This window comes from Eschrichtius robustus, chromosome 10, assembly GCF_028021215.1.
Source record: "Eschrichtius robustus isolate mEscRob2 chromosome 10, mEscRob2.pri, whole genome shotgun sequence".
Classification (NCBI taxonomy): domain Eukaryota; kingdom Metazoa; phylum Chordata; class Mammalia; order Artiodactyla; family Eschrichtiidae; genus Eschrichtius; species Eschrichtius robustus.
The window spans coordinates 84,476,515-84,497,252 of record NC_090833.1 but is presented as its reverse complement, the minus strand read 5'-3'; the positions used below and the strand labels follow the sequence as shown (position 1 = coordinate 84,497,252).

Genomic DNA, 20,738 nt, shown 5'->3' with positions numbered 1-20,738 from the left:
TTTAAAATAATTTCAATAGAAACACATAAAATTTGTAGTAGGAGCTACAATCCAATGGAGTTTATTTCACACAAAGATTGTAATAGAAGTTGCAATAATGATAATGGCTTTTAACAAAATCATAGTCACAGCTAGTGAGTTAAAGGCTTATATATTCCTTTTGGTGTAATGAAAGTCAGTATATTCATAAGTTTTAAAATATATGAAAGTTTTGTTAGTATTAACATTTAAAAATATACAACCTTAATTGTGTTAAAGATATTTTGATATTTATTAACCACAAAACAATATATGGGCAGGTTTCTGGAAAATTACCTGGAACTTGTCATATTTATTTTGTTAGCTAAAAAATATTTAAATATGTGGTTGCCATTTTTTTTGGAAAAAAAGTATTGTAAGACTTCATTACAGTATTGTGGTTATGTTTTTAATTTGATGTATTCTACCAGTGTCTCTTATTATTTAAAAAATATTCTTTCTCAATTTTCTTTTGTTAAAGAAACAAATGCCAGGAGAGCTGTAGACAGAGGATATGTCCAAGTCCTTTTAACAATTTATGTAGATTGGCACCGCCATGATAATCGGCATAGAAACATGCTCATTCGAAAAGGAATTTTACAGAGTTTAAAAAGTGTTACAAGCATCAAGTTGGGAAGAAAAGCATTTATTGATGCCAATGGGATGAAAATTCTTTATAACACTTCGCAAGTGAGTTTTTAATTTTCTTCCTATTATTATGATTATCTATTAATGATAGGATTTGGTTCTTAAGAATACTTAGTATTTCTAAAAATACTCAAAAAGTATGATAAATATATTAAAAAAATCCGAAAGCCAAAAGGCACAATCGTTTCTGAAATGTGACATCAGACTGAGTTCGAGAAAGTGCTCAGTGCATATCTCTGCAATATGAGGTTTTTCCCCCATACGTAAAAGGAAGATGTATATAAATCTCTCCACTGGGCAGGAAGGGATTCCATATAGCCACGTTTTCTAAGGTGTGCAGTTGGCTGTACTCAGTTTTGTATGTTCCCCTCATAAGTATTCATGAATCCTTTATGGCTGGTCAGGCAGATATGCTGTTTGTGAGTGTTCTCAGTGTCTTTCTTCTGGAGAGAATATTTTTAAATAGTGCAGGTACAAAAGTGAAACCTGGCGTTAGGAATCCTGGTTCTGCCAGCCATCTTACGCATAAACCTTCTCAACAATATCTTTAGCAAGATTCTAGCATCTGTAGAAGACTGTCAGTTATGGAGAGTGGGGATATTGCAAAGAAACCTTTTATTTTTACAAAGCTATAATTATTAGAACAAAATCTGTCTTGAAAATTCCAACCAGTCATCTTGGTTGTGCCCTCTTGGTCTTACACACAACAAATAATCTTTTTCTGTGTGAGAGTAGTTAAGAACACGTATTGTATGTTAACTCTTAGCTTTTTCTTTTCTAGATCAATCACATGCACTTATTTTTACTATTCCTAATATAGACAGTGATGGATATTTAATATATGAGGAAGAATTGGTTGACTTTGTTTATGCCACTTCACATTTATGAGCCTTAGTTTTTCATCTGTTTTGACAGGTCAGGTGTGAAGATTTCTATTGAAAATTTCACAGGTTATCAAAGTGCCATCTAAAGCCATCTAAATGTCAATTGTCAATAATAATAACAGTGTTATATGAAATAGTTTCAAATTCCCTGTTCACTAGTCCTTCTCAAGATTAGATACCAGGATAGCAAATTAAACTCTTACAACTTAAAATTGTGATATTCAGGCTATTCTTTTATAAGTTGAACAACTAACTTATTAGGGGTGCTATTGCATGATAACTGATAGAATTTTGAGAAAGGCTCAGCCAAATGCACATTCCTTTTTATTTTCTACACCTTTCTTAATTTCGTAATCGTTCTTCTTTTTTTCTTCTTCCCTTAAATTTTCATTTTTATTTTATACCCTAGGCTTGCTAAATGCTCCCTAAGTCACTCATAGATATTACTTAGTGCTTTGGTGACTTCTGGTACCAAAGATGGTACTGATTTCTGCTTAGTTAAGATATTTAAGGAAAATTACTGCTAAATGAGGTTCTTACTTACAAAGAGATATTTCTGATTAGTCAAAGCTGTTTTATAATTATGTTAAAAATATTGGTTTTTGTGATATTTGCCTTTTGAAATTATTAATATATTACTTTCTGAAGTCATGTAAAATTGTTTCACTTATTCACCAAAGGCACATTATCTTTTTTTTCTTTTCTTATAAAACAGGAATGTTTGGCAGTCAGGACCCTTGATCCTCTTGTCAACACCTCCAGTCTGATAATGAGGAAGTGTTTCCCTAAAAATCGCCTGCCACTCCCAACGATTAAAAGTTCTTTCCATTTCCAGTTACCAGTTATTCCTGTGACTGGACCTGTGGCCCAGCTCTACAGTTTACCCCCTGAAGGTAGGACCACATGCTTCTTGCTGACTTTCAGTGGTTATTGGAATTGTGTGACTTTATCTATTTTTGCTTTTGTTTATCTCCCTAGCAAAAGAAGGCTTTAATGAACATGATAAACTTTCATATTATTTTTTAGTTAATAAATATTTCTTCAAATATAAGAAATTGAGGTTGAGTAATTAAGGGAAGGAATGTGGGGTGTGCTACATATGTGGAAATGTGAATTGTGAAAAACTTAAAGCACCACACAGGAACAGTATTTGATAGTTTATATAAATTTTCAAAATCTAAGAATGTAAACATTAACTGTTTAGGTAATTATATTTGAGCTTATATTTGTAGCTTTTTAATGAACTTCATTTTTTAAAGTTAAAGATGTCTAATCATCAGACATGTTATGGTTTATGTTTAACAAAACTTGAACAGTTACTTACCTGATAGAAAATATGAAATGATCATAAATTGGCTTTTGTCATTTTTGGTGCAATATTGTATACATAGCAAAGGAAGTAAGGGTTTCCACTTCTTAATGTGGGCAAAAAGCAAAATTTTTTTTTTTTTAATTTTATTTATTTATTTATTTATGGCTGTGTTGGGTCTTCGTTTCTCTGCGAGGGCTTTCTCTAGTTGCAGCAAGCGGGGGCCACTCTTCATCGCAGTGCGCGGGCCTCTCATTATCGCGGCCTCTCTTGTTGCGGAGCACAGGCTCCAGACGCGCAGGCTCAGTAGTTGTGGCTCACGGGCTCAGTTGCTCCACGGCATGTGGGATCTTCTCAGACCAGGGCTCGAACCCGTGTCACCTGCATTGGCAGGCAGATTCTCAACCACTGCGCCACCAGGGAAGCCCAAAGCAGAATTTTTTTGATAAGACATAGCAAAATTAAAAAGAGAAAGTAGTCTAGGCTATTAATAGAATTTCTAAAGTATTTTCTTGTTAGGTGATCACTTTTTTAAAAAAATAAGAGGTTTTTAATTATATTTAAAAGCAACTCTTTGAAGTAAGTGATTTAAGAAAATTTTCAAGTAATTATAATTAGTTTATTATCCTTGATATAGACTTACCTATGGTATATATCACAGAGTTCACTGTTATGATTTCATTTCTAAAGTATTTAGTTATTAAAGTAGAAGTTTAGTCTACACAAAATATCAAAATGGATTATTCAGAAACTTCCTTTAAAAGGTTTAAAAGTCTAAGTCTGGGGCTTGATTAAACATAGCTAAGTGAAAACAGTGATGTAATTGCTTCTTCTCATTCCATTTAAAATTGCCAACAGACTTCAAAAATAGGGGAAAAATCTGTACTGAATCTGAAAACTAGATAAAAGGAGCATTCCCATGGAATAAACATAGGGTGTGCAACAAACATGTTGGAGAAAAGAATAGATTAAGGAAGAGTGTCAACTCTATTCACCCTTCTATGAAATGCAGTATCTCTGGCTCCAGGTTGAGGGCCACTAGTACCTAATTTGGAGGGACAATCAAGGAGCTGTTGGAATTTCTTTCTCTCTCTCAATGTAGGATTATGGAGGTTTAAGTGGTGGTCTAACTGGTAGAAAGCTTGTGAGACTTCGCTATATGTGGCAGGTAGTAACACTGGGAGAGAGATAGGATATACCCCAGAGTGTTCTTTGTTCAGTGTCCAGAATAATCACATGGATAGAGAAAGCTGACTTGTAGTGCAGGGAATATATCAAACATGGGGGAAAAAAAGACAGAGATAATATTTTTCTGAGGGCTCCTTTTCTGCATCATTTCAGACTGATGGATCACTGAACTAGAAATGGAGACTTTAATTGACTAAGAAGGCTTCATGAATAAGATGTGAGAGCAGGGTTCTAATAGCAATTGCATAGACACAAAGAAAACACCCTGCTCTCCATCATTTTCTCACATATCAGGCTTCATTACATTTATCACAATTTTCATTAGTTTTTACCATCCTCAGTTAGACTGTAAATTCCACGAAGCTAGGACTGTTGTTTTTACCTTCATTTTATCCTCAACATGCGTTAGATTGCATGAGTTGTAATAAATGTGCATTTAACATTTGTTAATGGGTGAATTGAGCTGGGCTCCAGACTTATTCTCTAAAACATTTAATGCCAAAAGATAGTGAAGCAGACTCTGGAGATTCGAAGGAAAAGAGTTCTGACTCAAGATTTCTGAACCCTTATTAGAAGCCACCCGTATGTGAAGGTGACATATTCTTAGATATGCAAGGGTACAGAAGCATATTGCCCAGGAACCCTTCTGAAGTAATTATATGAAATAATACTTCAGCCAGGCCAGTGATGAATTAAGTCAAGAATGCAGAAGACATGGTAGTAGAGTAATTGTATTTAACATTACAAATTGTTAATTATGTAATACTAAATAGTTGCTCTACTATTATTTTGAAATATATCAACTAATTTTTGGTGGAAGACACATAATATATGGCTATAGTAAACTGGGTCTTTTGCAATTTATATTCATAGATTTCTTAAATTATAATATTGTTGTATTTCTAAGATGGTAATTATAGAAATAGTGGCCCAAATATGTGTTTCAAAATGTAAAAGTAACATCTAGAGCAGAGATCCTTAGACTAGAATCTACTGAATCATGGGAATTCATGGATGGACCTCAGAGACTAAGAACCCTTTGAAATTCTGTATAAAATAATGTATATTCCTTCTTGGAAAAAATTCTTGAAGAGGTCCATCCATCACTGCTATAGAAAAGTAAGAAAATTTCCAAGATGCACAAAATCCGGAGAATGCTGAATACAAAGCAAGAACAAGCAAATCAGTTTCAGTAATAAGATATCTAAAAGGATAAAATACTCCCATTAAAAAAAAAGAGACTCTCAGGTTGGGTTAAAAACAAAATCTAAGTAGCTGATACATCCTAGAAACTCTTAAAACAGCAAGACTGAAAGCTTAAAATAAACAGATTGGCAACTGTGTATCTGTTTTTCTCAGCTCAAGAAAGGTGAGGAGGACATTATTACTACCCCACAAAATATAGATACAGAACAAAAGGTTTAAAGCAAGATATCAAAGATGATTTTATACAAGCTAGATAATAACAAGTGTGCCAAGCACTAGAACAAAGGTAGATAAAGCTATAATTATTTGGATAATATGGAGAAATTGATAGAAACACAGCATTAGTGGGTGATTTTAATATACCTCTAAGTTCTTGGCAAGTTAAATAGAGGAGATCCAGTCAATCTAAGTGGATGCTAAAGATAGCTCCTGTTAATACATTTGAAAATATGATTGAGATGGACAATATTTTAGGGAAATATAAGTAACTAAAATTGACTTAAATAGTAGAAAACCCGCAACTGAATATGAAATCAAGTTGCCTTCAGTGAAGACACCAAACAACAATGACTTTATAGATTAGTTCTCTCAACTTTCAAGAAATTTTCCTATGCTTTGTTTTCCAGAGCATAGAAAAAAAGAAAAGTTTAGAAGCTAGTATGTTGCTGAAATCAAAACCTGGTAAGAATAACCTGAAACAACTTACAGATCATTGTCACTCATGAAAATAAATATAAAAATCTAAAGTACTAGCAAATTGAATTGAGCGGCATTTTCAGATATAGGACACTTTGACAAAGTAAGGATTATTAAGACTTTAATTAAAATTTAACAGTAGGTCAAAGCAAGAAAACCAGTGATTATCTTAATAAATGCAGTGAAGAGTTTTGATAAAAATCATTATTAGTTTCAGATAAAATTTCTTAAGGAATATTTTCCGTGCTAGCTGAGTATTATCTAACTCAAATCAGCAACCAACATTACAAATAGTTATGAAGTGTTAGAGGAAGCATTTCTCAACCATTATTAGTTAACATTGTTTTGAAAACTCTGGCCAAATCAATAAGACAGGGAAAGGAAAGGTATTAATCATTAAAAGAGTGAGATAAAGTTATATCAGTGTCTGCAGAGGATGTTATTGCTCATGTGGAAAATCCAAGCAAATCAATTATAAAATGTATCTTAAACCAGATGAAAGTTCAGTGAAGTCCTGTTTACAAGATAGATGAATAAAATTCACTAGTTTTCCTTCATGTGCACACGCGTGCGCGTGTGTGTATATATATGTATGTATCAACAAAAAACAGTAACAGAAAACACAAAGGGAAAGATCACATTTATAGGAGCAATAGGACGAACAAAATAAACCCCTTGGAATATACTTTCCAAAACCTTATGGAAAGTGCTGACTTGTACCTTTTAATTGTTATATCATACAGATATAGTATAATTTATCTAACTAGTTTCCTATTGATAGCCATTTAAGTTTTTTCCTATGTTTTTGTCTTTACTATAAATGAGCCAAGGACATTTTGAAAACTAACAACAAGGATGATTTATATTCCCTGATTTTAATTGTGAGATTAAGTTATAATAATTGATATTTATTGGTGATGGTACAAGAATAGATCATTGGAATAGAAAAGAAGGTCTCAGACACCCTAAGCTATATAACATTTCACATCTGGAGTATGAAACCAAAGGAAAATACCTATAAAGGAAGATATTTGACAGGTTTGCCTAAAAATTAAAAACATATTTTCTCTTTGATACTGAACTGCATTTTCCCTTCTCCCTATCCAAGGAGTTCTCTTTCTTGTTTGCAATAGGCTTTTCTGAATTCAGTGCCTTCTTTTTTCCTAACAGTTCTTTTTCCAAATGTCAGTTTTTCCTATGTTTATCCATGACTAACTGGCATTAGTACATTGACATAAATAGACCCAGTTACTATATGCAATATAAATACTTACTTTGTGTGGTCTATTTCCAAAAGAATTTAGAGCAATTTGGTAACTCTGTCTGTTAGGATAGACTGAGCTGCTGTTACACAGTGACCCAGTGCAGTACCACAGTCCCTCAAGCAACAATAGTAATAACAGACGTTTTTATAACACATACTCTCTCTTTTTTTAAAATAAATTTATTTATTTATTTATTGGCTGTGCTGGGTCTTTGTTGCTGTGTGCGGGCTACTCCTTGTTGTGGTGCATGGGCTTCTCATTGTGGTGGCTTCTCTTATTGCGGAGCATGGGCTCTAGGCGCATGGGCTCAGTAGTTGTGGCGCACGGGCTTAGTTGCTCCATGGCATGTGGGATCTTCCCGGACCAGGGATTGAAGCCATGTCCCCTGCATTGGCAGGCGGATTCTTAACCACTGCACCACCAGGGAAGTCCCATATAACACATACTCTTTGCCTGGCACGTTATATATATTAACTCCTTTGAGTCTCCCAAGAACAGTATGTGTGGGTATCTCCATTTTATAGGTGAGGAAACTGAGACACAAATAACTTATGTAACTTGCTCAAGGTCAAGTAGTTAGTAACTCAAGGAGCCAGGATTTGAATTAGGTATTCTGTCTCCAGAGCCCATTTGCTACACTGCCATGAGATAGATATTTTTTTTTTCTCTCACATACCCATCCAGAAGATGGGCAGGTGATCCTGGACAGTAGGCCTCTGTCCACCAGGTCATCAAAGGAAAAAGATTCTTTTTGTTTTCATCATCTCCTATGGTGGTTTCCTCATGTGCATGTGGAAAATGGTAATGGAAGAAAATGGAGAGGGCAATTTTCTTTTTAAAGGATGTGACCTGGAATTTGTATTTACAACTTTGCCTCACATACTATTGGCCAAAAATTAGTCATATGGCTGTAACTACTGTGAGGGAGGCTGGAATCTATAACCTCTAGCTAAAACTCAGAGGTTCTGTTACTGAAATGAAGGAGAGGAGAACAGATACTTGGGTGGGAGGAATTTATAATCTTTGCTATAAAAAATCACATTGGAAATGGAAGTATAAAATGGAAGTTTAAAGAAGGTTACATCAGCAAGATGGAGGGGTAGGAGGTCCCAACACTTGTCTCCCCTGCAAATGCAGCAAAAACAATAAATAACCAACTACAAACTGATGAAAATATCTCAGGGATAGCTCTGAACTTCAATGAAGACGCATCAGAAACCATGCAGAACTCAAAACCTGAGGATGGCCACATAGAAAAGTACAGGAAGCATTTTATCTCCATCACCCCATCCCCCAGTCCAGAGCAGCTTGGTACCAGAGGGTTCCCCTCAGTAGAATTTTACCCCATGGAGAAAAGGACAGCAGAAGAATCCCAGTGAGCCTTGCTGCTGTGGATGTTTATAGCCTTTGTTTCCGAGGCCTCCCAAGTCTTCACCAAAGTTGATTTCAGCTGACGGAGCTGCCTGGAGTCCTGCCTCTTGCATTTGTTCCTTGGGGATGGAGCTGTTGCTGTGGGCTCATACAGCTGCTGCATCTCCCCTCAGCTGGACTCACTACAGTGAGCCCCAGAGCTCCAGACCTCATTTTCATGAGAGATCTGCACATTCTCGCACCTTAGACACCAATGCCACTGCCACAGCAAGTGCACCAGTGCCCAAGGACCCAGGCATTGTGGTAGTTCCACATGCACCTGATTGTAGGACCCTGTCTGGCTCTGTTACTGCTGTGAGATCCAGCATACCAGATCAGGTGCCAAGGGGGATCCCCTTAGCTAGAACTTCCTCGTATAGGCAGAAAAGAGGAGTACAAGAAGACCCTAGCAGCCTTTGCCCCTGAGGATCCCAGTAGCCCTAGCCACCACTGCTACCTGAGGACCTCCATAGTATAGGCCACAGAAGACCCCTACAGTCAGTGCTGATGTTGACCTCAACTGACGGAGCTGCATAAAGACGCCACCACTGTGCCTTCCCAGGAAGCAAAGATGCTGCATGCTACCCAGCTGGTGCTCTTGCAGTCACCTTCAGGTGAAAGTCTTTCCCTACCCAAGCCAGTCCAAAAAGGCTGGAAGAGTTGACTGCATCCTCAGATGTGCAGACATCAATATAAAACCTTCAGAAACCTGGAAAAGCAAGGAAACATGACACTGCCAAAGGAACACAGTAACTTTTCAGTAACTGAACTTAAAGAAATGGAAATCTGTGAGTTATCTGAAAAAGAATTCAAAATAAAGAAGCTCAGATACTTCAAGAGAAGACAGAAGCAATTCAGTGAACTTAGGAAAATAATACATGAACAAAATGAGAAGTTCAACAAAGAGAACGAAATCATAAAAAGAACCAAATTCTGGACCTGAAGAATACAATGAATAATGCAATAGAGAACTTCAGTATCAGGCTCAATCAAGCAAAAGAAAGAATCTGTGAACTTGAAGACAGATCTCGTGATATTATAAGGTCAGAGGAGAAAAAGAAATCAGAAAGAAAAAGAGTGAAGAAGGCCTATGTGAATAGTGGAACACGATTAAGTGAAACAACATCTGTGTAATGGGAGTCTCAGAAGAAGAAGAAGAGAGAAAGGGACAGAAAACTTATTTAAAGACATAATGGCTGAAAACTTACCAAATCTGGTGAAGGTATGGCTACGTAGGTGCACAAGCTCAAAGATCTGCAAATAGATTCATTCCTAAGAGATCTTCACCAAGACATTTTCATCAGGCTCTTAAGGCAAAGGGAGGATTTTGAAAGCAACTAGAGAAATAACTTGTTACCTACGTGGTAATCCTGATAAGCCTATTAGTAGATTTCTTGGCAGAAGCCTTGCAGGCCAGGAGAGAGTGGGATGATATATTCAAATTGCTTGAAGAGAAAAACTGTCAATCAAAAACACTTTACCCGGGACTTCCTTGGTGGTGCAGTGGTTAAGAATCTGCCTGCTAATGCGGGGGACATGGGTTCAAGCCCTGGTCTGGGAAGATTCCACATGCCACGGAGCAACTAAGCCCATGAGCCACAGCTACTGAGCCCACGTGCCACAACTACTGAAGCCCGTGCACCTAGAGCCCATGCTCTGCAACAAGAGAAGCCACCGCAATGAGAAGCCCGCACACCGCAATGAAGAGTAGCCCCTGCCTGCTGCAACTAGAGAAAGCCCACGCACAGCAATGAAGACCCAACACAGCCAAAAATAAATAAATAAATTAAAAAAAAACTTTACCCATCAAAGTTGTCCTTCAGAAATGAAAGAGAGATAAAGAGTTCAGCAGAAGAACAAAAGCTGAATGCCCACTCTAACCATTTTTACTCAGCATAGTACTAGATATCCTAATTATAGCAATTAGGCTAGAAAAAAGAAAGAAAATACATCCAAGTCAGAAAGGAAGAAATGAAATCATCTGTTTGCAGATGACATTGTCTTATATATAGAAAACTGTAACATCTCCACCAAAAAACTGTTAGAACTAATAAATGAATTCAGTAAAGGTACAGGACACAAAGTTAATATACAAATCATCATTTGCGTTTCTACACGCTAATAATGAACTATCTGAAAGAGAAATTAAGAAAGCAGTCCCATTTACAATAGCATCAAAAACAATAAAGTACTTACGAATAAGTTTTACCAAGGAATTGAAAGACCTGTACACTGATCAATAAGACGTTGTTAAAAGTTATTGAAGAAGACACACAAAAAAATTGAAAGATATCCTGTATTCTTGAATTGGAAGAATTAATATGAAAATGTTCATGCTGACCAAAGTGATCTTCAGAATCAATGCAATCCCTATCAAAATTCCAGTGTCATTTTTCACAGAAATACAAAAACTGTCCTAAAATTTGCATGGAACCACAAAAGACCCCAGATAGCCAAAGCAATCTTGAGAAAGAAGGATAAAGCTGGAGGCATCACACTTCCTGATTTCAAGCTATTATGAAGCTATGGTAATCAAAATAGTATGGTACTCAAATAAAGCAGGGCACATAGACCAGTGGAACAGATTAGAGAGCCCAGTCATAAACCCAAACATATTATGGTCAACTGGTTTTTGATAAGGGTGCCAAGAACACACAATGGGGAAAGGACAGTCTCTAATAAATGGTATTGGGAAAACTAGGTATCCACATGCAAAAGAATGAAACTGGACCCCTGTCTTACACCATTCACAAAAATTGACTCGAAGTGGATAAAAGACTTTACCTATAAGGCCTGAAACTATAAAACTCCTAGAAGAAAACTTAAGGGAAAAGATCCTTGACATTGGTCTTAACAGTGATTTCTCGGGTCAGATAACAAAAGCACAGTCAATAGAAGCTAAAATAAACGAGTGGGACTACAGCAAACTAAAAAGATTCTGCACAGCAAAGGAGACAATGTATTGAAAAGGCAACCTACAGAATGGGAAAAGATAATTGCAAACCATATATCTAATAGGGGTTTAATATCAAAAAAATACAAAGAACTCACATAGCCGAATAGTACAAAAGAAGATAGTCCAATTAAAAATGGGCAAAGGACTTGAATAGACATTTTCCCAAAGAATCGTGTACAAATGGCCAGTAGATAATGAAAAGGTGCCTTACATCAGTAATCATCAGAGAAATGCAAACCAAAACCACAAAGAGATATTACCTCACACTTCTTAGAATGGCTATTATCAAAAAGAAGAGAGAGCAAATAGCAAGGATTTGGAGAAAACAGAAGCCTTATACACTGTTGGTGGGAATGTAACATGGTACAGCTAATATGGAAAAGGACATGGAGGTTCCTCAAAAAATTAAAAATAGAACTACCATACCAGCAAACCCATTCCTGGGTATATATCCAAAGGAATCAAAATCATTATCTTAAAGAGATATCTGTATACCCATGTTCATTCCAGCATTATTTACAATAGCCAACATTTGTAAACAACCTTAATGGCTTTCCATGAATGAATGGATAAAGGAAAAGTGATTCATATATATGATGTACATATATCATATATATGAATATTATTCAGCCAATAAAAAAAAGGAAATGCTACCATTTGCAACAACATGGATACATGGATGAATCTGGTGGGCATTTATGCTAAGTGAAATGTGCAAGGCAGAGAAAGACAAATACTGTATGGTATCACTTATATGTGGAATCGTTGAATAAAAAAAAAAAAAAAAAACGATTTCATAGAAACAGAATAGAAAGTTGGATTCCAAGGGCTGGGAGAATGGTAAATGGGGTGATAAGGTCAAAGGGTATACATTTTCAGTTTTAAGAAGATTAAATTCTGAGGATCTAATGTACAACATGGTGACTATAGTTAATAATACGGCATTGTGTATTGAGTTTCTGAGAGTAAATCTTAAGCATTCTCACCACATGCACACGCACACACACATACACAAAGTGTTAACAGTGTTAACCATATGAGGTGATGGACGTATTAATTATCTTCATCTTGATAATCATTTTACCATGATTTACCATTTTACCATATGTCATCATATTTTACACTTTCAATATATACAGTTATATTGTCAATTATTCCTCAATAGAGTCAAAAAATAAAAACAAAGTTTAGAAAAATGTCCTTTAAAAATACTCTCTACTTTGTTTTAATGCACTCATTTGCTTACATGAGTACTCTCAGAGTACTCCTTTACTCTTCTTTTCTTGTGTCCCCCACCTCTATAGTCCTCATGTCCTTTTGCATTCTGTTTCCTGGGTTTTTCTCTAATGCATATTCATTCTTCATCCCCATTACTGCTGTATTGGTCCAGACAGTTACTGTCTTTTCCTCTGTTAATTGGTCCCCCTCCATATATATGCTCCCTTTCTCATACCTGCCAGAGTGATCTTTTGAAAAATGTAAGTTAAATCACTCTCCTCTTTAAAATCCCCAGTCCTTATCATCCATGGGGTGAAAATCTAAACTAATTGGCCCATCATACCCTTCATTTTCTCATTCTTACTTGCTTCTCGCAGTACTTTCTCAAGCATACAAGTTAAGTCACGATTAACTTATTTTCCAAAGATATAATTTAAATTCTTTATTTTCGCATTATCATTTCTTCTTCTTAAAAGCCACACTCACACACTCTTATGTTCACCCAGAAAGCTGCTATATTTTTCTCCAAGATACTGCTTAATTATTACCTGTTTTGTGAAGTGATCACTAATAACCTTGGCCCCAGGCAGTTTGCATTTATTATTCCATTCCCATGGCATTTTTAAGTATACACCTTCATTAGTGTATACCTTTTGTATTATAATTATTTTTTGCTCTTTCTCTCTTTAACTTCATAAGCTCCCTGAGGCAGGGACTATATTTACACATCTTTTAAAAAATTCCCAGCACACAACACAGTGCATGGTACATGGCAGTCAGTGAAAGAAATAAATGGGGAGTGAATTGTAAATGGATGAAAAGAGTTATTGAAATTTATCATAAACAGGAAACGAGGTGTTTCATTCAGGCTGTTGCAACGTAAGACGTTATTAATTTTTTAGAACTTGAAAACATTAGTAAAAAAGCTCATACATTTTTAGAGTGCTTTTCCAAATTTTGAAGTACTTTCACTTCATCTCATAGGTTTTTCAACACCTGGAACAACCTTAGCGACATTTTTTATAAGGAAATTTCATTTACTTTTCCATTGGTGATTGAAATACCAGTGTTATATATATATAACATTCTACTTTTGGATGTGCATGTTATAGAATGCTTACCTCTGACCTACTTATAGCACATTTTGTATCACAGTGGATGACGTAGTAGATGAAAGTGATGACAACGATGATATTGATTTAGAAGCTGAAAATGAAACCGAAAATGAAGATGACCTAGATAAAAATTTTAAGGTTGGTATAAATTTCTGTGTTTAGTCAACTTTATAAATTGTATTCACAGGTGTAGAACAAAGATTGGGTAGATATGTATAGCTAACAGTAGATTAATTTGTTTTGTCCACATCTTTTTATCATGGATGACTATGGACACTAAGCTATTGAAAGGAAAATAATGTTGCTTTGAACACATTAGTCTGAAAAGGGCCTTAAAATAAGTTATTTTCACTCTCTCTGACAAGGAAGATTTTATCTAACCTTTCTGACTTAGATTTTAAAGTCTAAGGAAATCTAAGGTTGAAGGAAAGTGTTTTTTGAGACTCTTAGGTGGCAACCCGTTTTGCTTTGTTAAGTGGTAGAGGGGGCCATTTTAGTATCTGCAGAAAAACATCTTAACTCCTTTATTTTTCAACTGTTTAGCTTAATGCCTTTTGGGGCACAGGGGGTTCATTTGAGTCTTGTCTGCTTGGGCCTTTTTGTCTTGAAATGCTACATCAAAATTGGGGTATACTGAGTATTTGACTCTGTCTGGAGATAGAATCTAAGGTACTGGAAGGAGATTTCTATCTTAATAGCAGATGTAGAACCAGTTTTATTATCACCAGATGTGATCACCAAGGCAAGCTTTGGCGAAATTGTCATGGTAGCCAGTCTAGACAATGTGATGGCATGCATCCTGGCTTCAAGAAGCTACAAAGACGAAAAACAGTGCAGGCTCTGGTGTTCAAGGCAAAAAATCTGGGGTGACTGTGTTGGTGGGTCTGGACTTGATATGGTGAAAGAACTGGTAGGATCCAAGTTAGAAGAGTTTATATTCTGCATGTAAAGTGTTCGTTAGATAACAGGAGGTATATTAAAATCAACTGTTTGGATTCTTTGGGAAGTGAGTGTTTAGAGATAGTAAAATTTCCTAGATTAATATTAAGATTATAATTTAAAGTTTTGTATTTCGATGGAAACCTTTCTTTTATGTATGTTTCCGTGTGTATTAAAAACAAAGTATGTTGAGTGTAATTTATTCTTCATGGCTCAGGGTCCTCATTAAAAATATCTGTTGTGACCACTACAGATGTAAAGATGGAGATTGGCAGGGAAATAGAGCTCAGTAGGAATTTATAACAGTGATTCTAATTTTTCTGCTTGGAAATTGTCAGTGTGTATACATGAATACATGTTTAAAATTTTTTAAAAAATCATATGGGGTTAAGTTCCATATATTATGTATCATGGTAATTTACCCCTAAATACATTAGTGTATATTTCCTCTAAGGACAGTGATATAGTAATCTCTCAGTGTCCTAGGGGGAATTGGTTCCAGGACCCACCTCAGATACCAAAATCTACAGATGCTCAAGTTCCTTATATGAAATGACATAGTATTTGCGTGTAACCTATACACATCCTCCCATATACTTTGTCATCTCTAGATTACTTATAATACCTAATACGATGTAAATGCTATGTAAATAGTTGTAAGTACAAAGTAAATGCTGTGTATATAGTTGCTGGCATGCCACAAATTCATGTTTTACTTGTTGGAGTTTTGTTTTTTTAATATTTTCAATCCATGGTTGGTTGAATCTGAGGAATGGATACGGAGGACTGACTGTATTCTGTTACATAACCACAATACAGTTACCAACTTAATACATTTATAGTGATATATCATTTTTCTCTAATCTACCATCCACATTCCATTTTGTCAGCTGATCTAATAATCCCCTTTAAAAGATTTTTTTTTCTTTCTCTAGTATAGGATCTAGCATCAGGTATTGCATTTAATTGTCATTTCTGTTAAGTCTCCTTTAATTTAGAACATTTCCACAGATTTCTTTGTCTTTTTTGACAGTCACATCTATAAAATATACAGTTATTGGCAGCATTATTCACTGGGGTATTCGAGATTGCTCACATTTTCCCCATTTTACCTTAACACAGCAGTTATAATAATAAGAAAAAATAATAGATTGAATTTATTGAACAGTTAATCCTGTGCTAGTCCGTGCACTTTACATCTACAGGCGTACCTCGTTTTATTGCACTTGCCTTTATTGAGCTTAGCAGATACTGCGTTTTTAACAAATTGAAGGAGGCTTGTGGCAACCCTGTGTGGAGCAAGTCTGTAGGTGCCATTTTTCCAACAGCATTTGCTCATTTCATGTCTCTGTGTCACATTTTGGTAATTCTCACAATATTTCAAACCTTTTCATTATTAATATATTTGTTATGGTGATCTGTGGTCAGTGATCTTTGATGTTACTGTTGTAATTGTTTAACAATGAAGTATTTTTTAATTAAGGTATTTACATTGTTTTTTTAGACATAATGTATTGAACACTTAATAGACCACAGTATAGTATAAACATAACTTTTGTACGTATTGGGAAACCAAAAATTCGCTTTATTGCGACATTCGCTTTATTGTGGTGGCCTGGAACTGAAGCTGAGATATTTCCGAGGTATGCCTGTAGTAACCATTAAATCCTGATAGTAATCCTATAAGGTATGTGGTATTATTACCTCTGCTTTACAGGGCTGATAATTAGAAACCAGAGGTACACAAAGGTTATTGGTTGTAGCTGATAGGAGGTGGGACCAAGATGCAGAATAAAGCAGTCCAGTGTGAATGTTTGCTTTCTTTACCACTCTGCTCTGCTAAATATTACTTTTTTTCAAGGGCTACAGAATTGTTGGCTCTTCGACACTGCTGAGCTGTGTTATCTTATTTTTCTTCTTTACCACTGTCTGCTTCTTACTCACGTTGTCTGTTGCACTTGGACTTTCCTTAGTTTTTCCTTTTTCTCTAAATCACATCACTTTTTTCATGCTTTAGGTGAACCTGCTACATTGTAGTGGGTATAATATCTGTGTTCTAATGTGACTGTAGTCATAGAGACTGTTTTTTCCTCACCATAGTGATTCAGTTCTCTTTGCCCCAGATTTTTCAGAGTTTGGAGCATTTATAGAAACCTGGAGGTTCTGTTGTAGAAGAGTCGTCTCCAGATTGCCAGGACTTGTCAGTATATAAGCTCCAGTGCATTCTTTTTTTTTCTCCTTAATTTTAGAAGAACTTTAAGGAGTAGTAGGAGGTTTATTTCTTCTGAGTGTGTCAGGAGCTCTTTATCTTTTTTTTCCCCCCGAACCAAAACACAAAATTTCTTGCTATTGACCTCTCAAAGTATAGTTTTCTTTCCTCACTGTGCCTGTTTTACAGGAAAATTTTTTTTTAATTTTTAAAACAGCTACTTTGTAAAGCTATATCTTCATAAAATAGTAATGAATATTGAACTACTAGTATGTTTAGAGAAAGGAATACCTTTTAAAAATTTTTTATTATTTTGAAAGTATTACCTACTTTAATAGATGCTAATCAAGAAAGTTACATTTTTTTGGTTCATCAGTGCATAATTTAAGGACATATGAAATTATATATTCATGTAATAATAATTACACAATTATGATACAGTAATTAATATGATACTCTTTAAATAAAACCAGTCTTTATTATTTATGGCAATGGGGAAAATCTTTTTATTGGTTAAAGAAATAATAGCTAAATTCCTGAAAATGAAATGAGAAATATATAGTATATTGTTCTTTTTTAAATTATGTGTTAATATGACAATATATAAATATAATCAGGTGCGTGTATATAAAGCATTTTAAGGATTGACACATAGTAGAATGAATTTAAGTCTGAAAAATAAGTACTTTACTCTGATAGTAAGATAAATGTAAAGTTGAAGATGAATACCAATTGAAAATTAATAAGTGGTCTTATTATCTCTCTTTAGCCACCAGTGAAGGTAATGATGGATTTGTATTTGTGTAAGGCCAGAGTTGTTGAGGGTCCTAGAAAATAGCTTGGATAGTAGGTAACTCACACTTGTCTTTCCATCATGACGTACGTTAGGTCTTTGTACACACACCGATCAAATTGATCCTGGATACACACCGTATTCCTCCGAGGTCATATTTCTTTACATTTACCCTCTTTTTTTCCCCAAAGGGACATGGAAATCATTTTTGGCTGTTGTTCCACTCCTCATTGTTTTTTTTCCCTGAAAAACAGAGTGAATGGTGGTAATGAGCTTTTCTAAGGGTGCGTGATAACCATTAGTCGCTCTTGAGGCAATGCGTTATATTGACTAACAGTGTATTCTTTGAAATCACTGATTAGTGATTTCATATGCTGGCTCCTCTCTTTGCAAGCCACTTAACCTCTCTGTACCTCAGTTTCCTCTTTAATTAAATGGAGGTCATGATACTGTCTGCTTCATAGTATTCTTATGCAGATTAAATCAGATCATTATGTAAAATCCTTAGCATAGTCCCTCACATATTTTCATTGCTCTATAAAAGTTAGTTATTTTGCTTATCACCACCACCATCATATACTTACGTTTTTCAATTTAGTTTTCTTAAGTTTTACTGCCCTTTAATCTGAGCAAAACTATGGCAGTTGGGGAGATTGGGGTGGGGGGGGGGAACATAGTTTAGTATCGATCTTGATGTTAGTTTTTCTATCTTGAGGAGCCCAAATACCATGCTATGTTAGAATAATCTTTGATAAAAAGAAAACACAGCATAACAACCAAAATAACAATAACATAACAACCAAAAAATATAAGCAAATTTTAATTTACAATGAAATTAATACAACCTTTCTGCAGTGATTATTCTCTGTGTACATGTAATTAATAATTTGGAAAGCTTTAAATCTGAAATGTATTTTGTAATTTTTCGTTTTTCTTAATTGGTGACATACCATTTTTATTATTTCAGAATGATGATATTGAAACGGATATTAACAAACTAAAACCCCAGCAAGAACCAGGACGAACAATAGAAGAACTTAAAATGTATGAACACCTTTTCCCTGAGCTTGTTGATGATTTTCAGGTATACAGAAAATTCAGCATCTTAACTAATTTTAAGAAAAAGTTCTTTTTTTCTTAGACCTATAATCACTGTTTTCACTTCTAAAAAATTAAAGTATTGTTGCTTTTCTGAGTGACATTGGACAATTATTTCAGCATTCTGAGCTACAAATTGCTGTCGGTAAAACGAGGGGACTAGGCCATTTAATTTTTGGACTAGCTTTTAAATTTTTTAATCATTTTTGTGTATCAAGTTAATTGACATAGTTTTTTATTCTTTTTAAAAATAATCTTTAAAATGGCATTTCAGAATCTTATGTTAAAGCCTTATTTTTATCAGTTGCTTTCAGCTGAGGGGAGATGAGAGCTGAGAAAATGCTTAATTAAAAGTATAGTCTATGCTCGTTGAATTGTTTTTCCTGATAGTCACCATATAAGCATGGAAGGTTGGGGAAAGAGGACAACTGGAAGTCTTTGAATCTAAGTTGCTTCATAAGGACAGTGACTTCTTGTTAACATTTCTTACCCTCATTTATTTACTAGAATATAGTATTCAGCTTGGATTGCACAGCAAGTAAAGCTGATTGAATTGATGGCTAGTAGTAAATATAGTTTCTTACGCTCACTCTGCCACTCACTTGTGGTGGGTTCTTGAGTAAGTCCCTGAAACTGCCCAGAATCTTAAACTGTAAAATAAAGGGTTTGAACTGATAATCTTAGATTTATTTAGCTCTTGCTGCAAAACCCCCCTCCCTGCCCCTCTCCCCCTGCCACCCCCACCAAGTTTCACACACTTAACTCCTGGTTGCTCAAAGAAAAAAAACTTAAATGTGAAGCTATATGTGAGAAATAAAAACAGAGAAATACTTGTAGCTAATGTTTACATTTCACAGTTCTAATTATTCAGGTTTCTCTTTGGGAACTAATGAGCTTTTGGATGCAATAGAAGAAGCAGCAAGTTGCTCCCTCTCCCCCTCCCCCAGTGTCTTGGTACTCCCCATAGATTTGGGGTATGTTGGAAGGTACGTTGAAATCAGGGGTAGTAGAAAGAGGGCAGGAATGAAGGAGAGGTTATTTGTCAAAGAAAAAGAAGAAGACAAGAAGAGGCATTTGGGAAAGGATACAGGGTGATTTTCTTTCATGCCACCTACAGGAAGTATCTGGCTGCTCTTTTCACACTTTTGTGCCCAACTAAGAACCACTTTAAAATAAAACCCCAGAGATAACAAATACTGCCAATTTAAAGCAGAAAAAATATATTGTGGAAGGGGTTTGGGGAAGGAATTGATTATTCTGTAAAGAAATGACCTATTTTCTTCTCTATTTGTATACGTATAAGAATTATATAATATGAGTAAAAACTATAGGAGTTTTGATGTGGGAATAGAGATGACTAGTTTTTTAATAGGTGTTAAGGTCAGGATTTTGATTCTCATTATTTCACAAGCCAGTTCTTTCTTGTAGACTATGTTGATGAGTACTTGTACGTTTGCCTATTAGTTCAACAATCAGAATAGGCCACCTGTGATGGTTTCCTGCTTGGCACCTTTGAAGAGCTGGCCAACTTGTCCTTTAGTTTGGCTGCTCCTAGAACAGACTCGTACTTTTGGCCTGACTTGGTGTGACCAGGGTCAGATGGTAAAGACAGGTGTGTCTGAGTGTTAAGAGCTCTGAGGATTCTTCCCAAGTGAGTTACCCCTTTTTATTGTGTTTTATTGTGTTTAAGCAAAAAAAGTTACTTACTTCCAGTATTTTAGATAGTGCATATTTATTAATGCCATATTTTTAAAGCTTAAAGTAGAATAGTAGTTAGGTCTATGTA

General features: G+C 35.3%; 1 protein-coding gene across 4 annotated transcripts in view; it reads left to right on the top strand.

Moving 5' to 3' along the window:
* Positions 1 to 20,738, top strand: part of AGTPBP1 (ATP/GTP binding carboxypeptidase 1) — a 181,991-nt gene that overhangs the window by 74,614 nt on the left and 86,639 nt on the right. For all 4 annotated transcript variants that reach the window (XM_068553274.1, XM_068553275.1, XM_068553276.1 and 1 more), the window contains 4 exons: positions 500 to 708; positions 2,266 to 2,443; positions 13,954 to 14,051; positions 18,822 to 18,938. In XM_068553274.1, the coding sequence (XP_068409375.1) occupies positions 500 to 708; positions 2,266 to 2,443; positions 13,954 to 14,051; positions 18,822 to 18,938 (602 nt within the window). The remainder of the gene's footprint in view (positions 1 to 499; positions 709 to 2,265; positions 2,444 to 13,953; positions 14,052 to 18,821; positions 18,939 to 20,738) is intronic.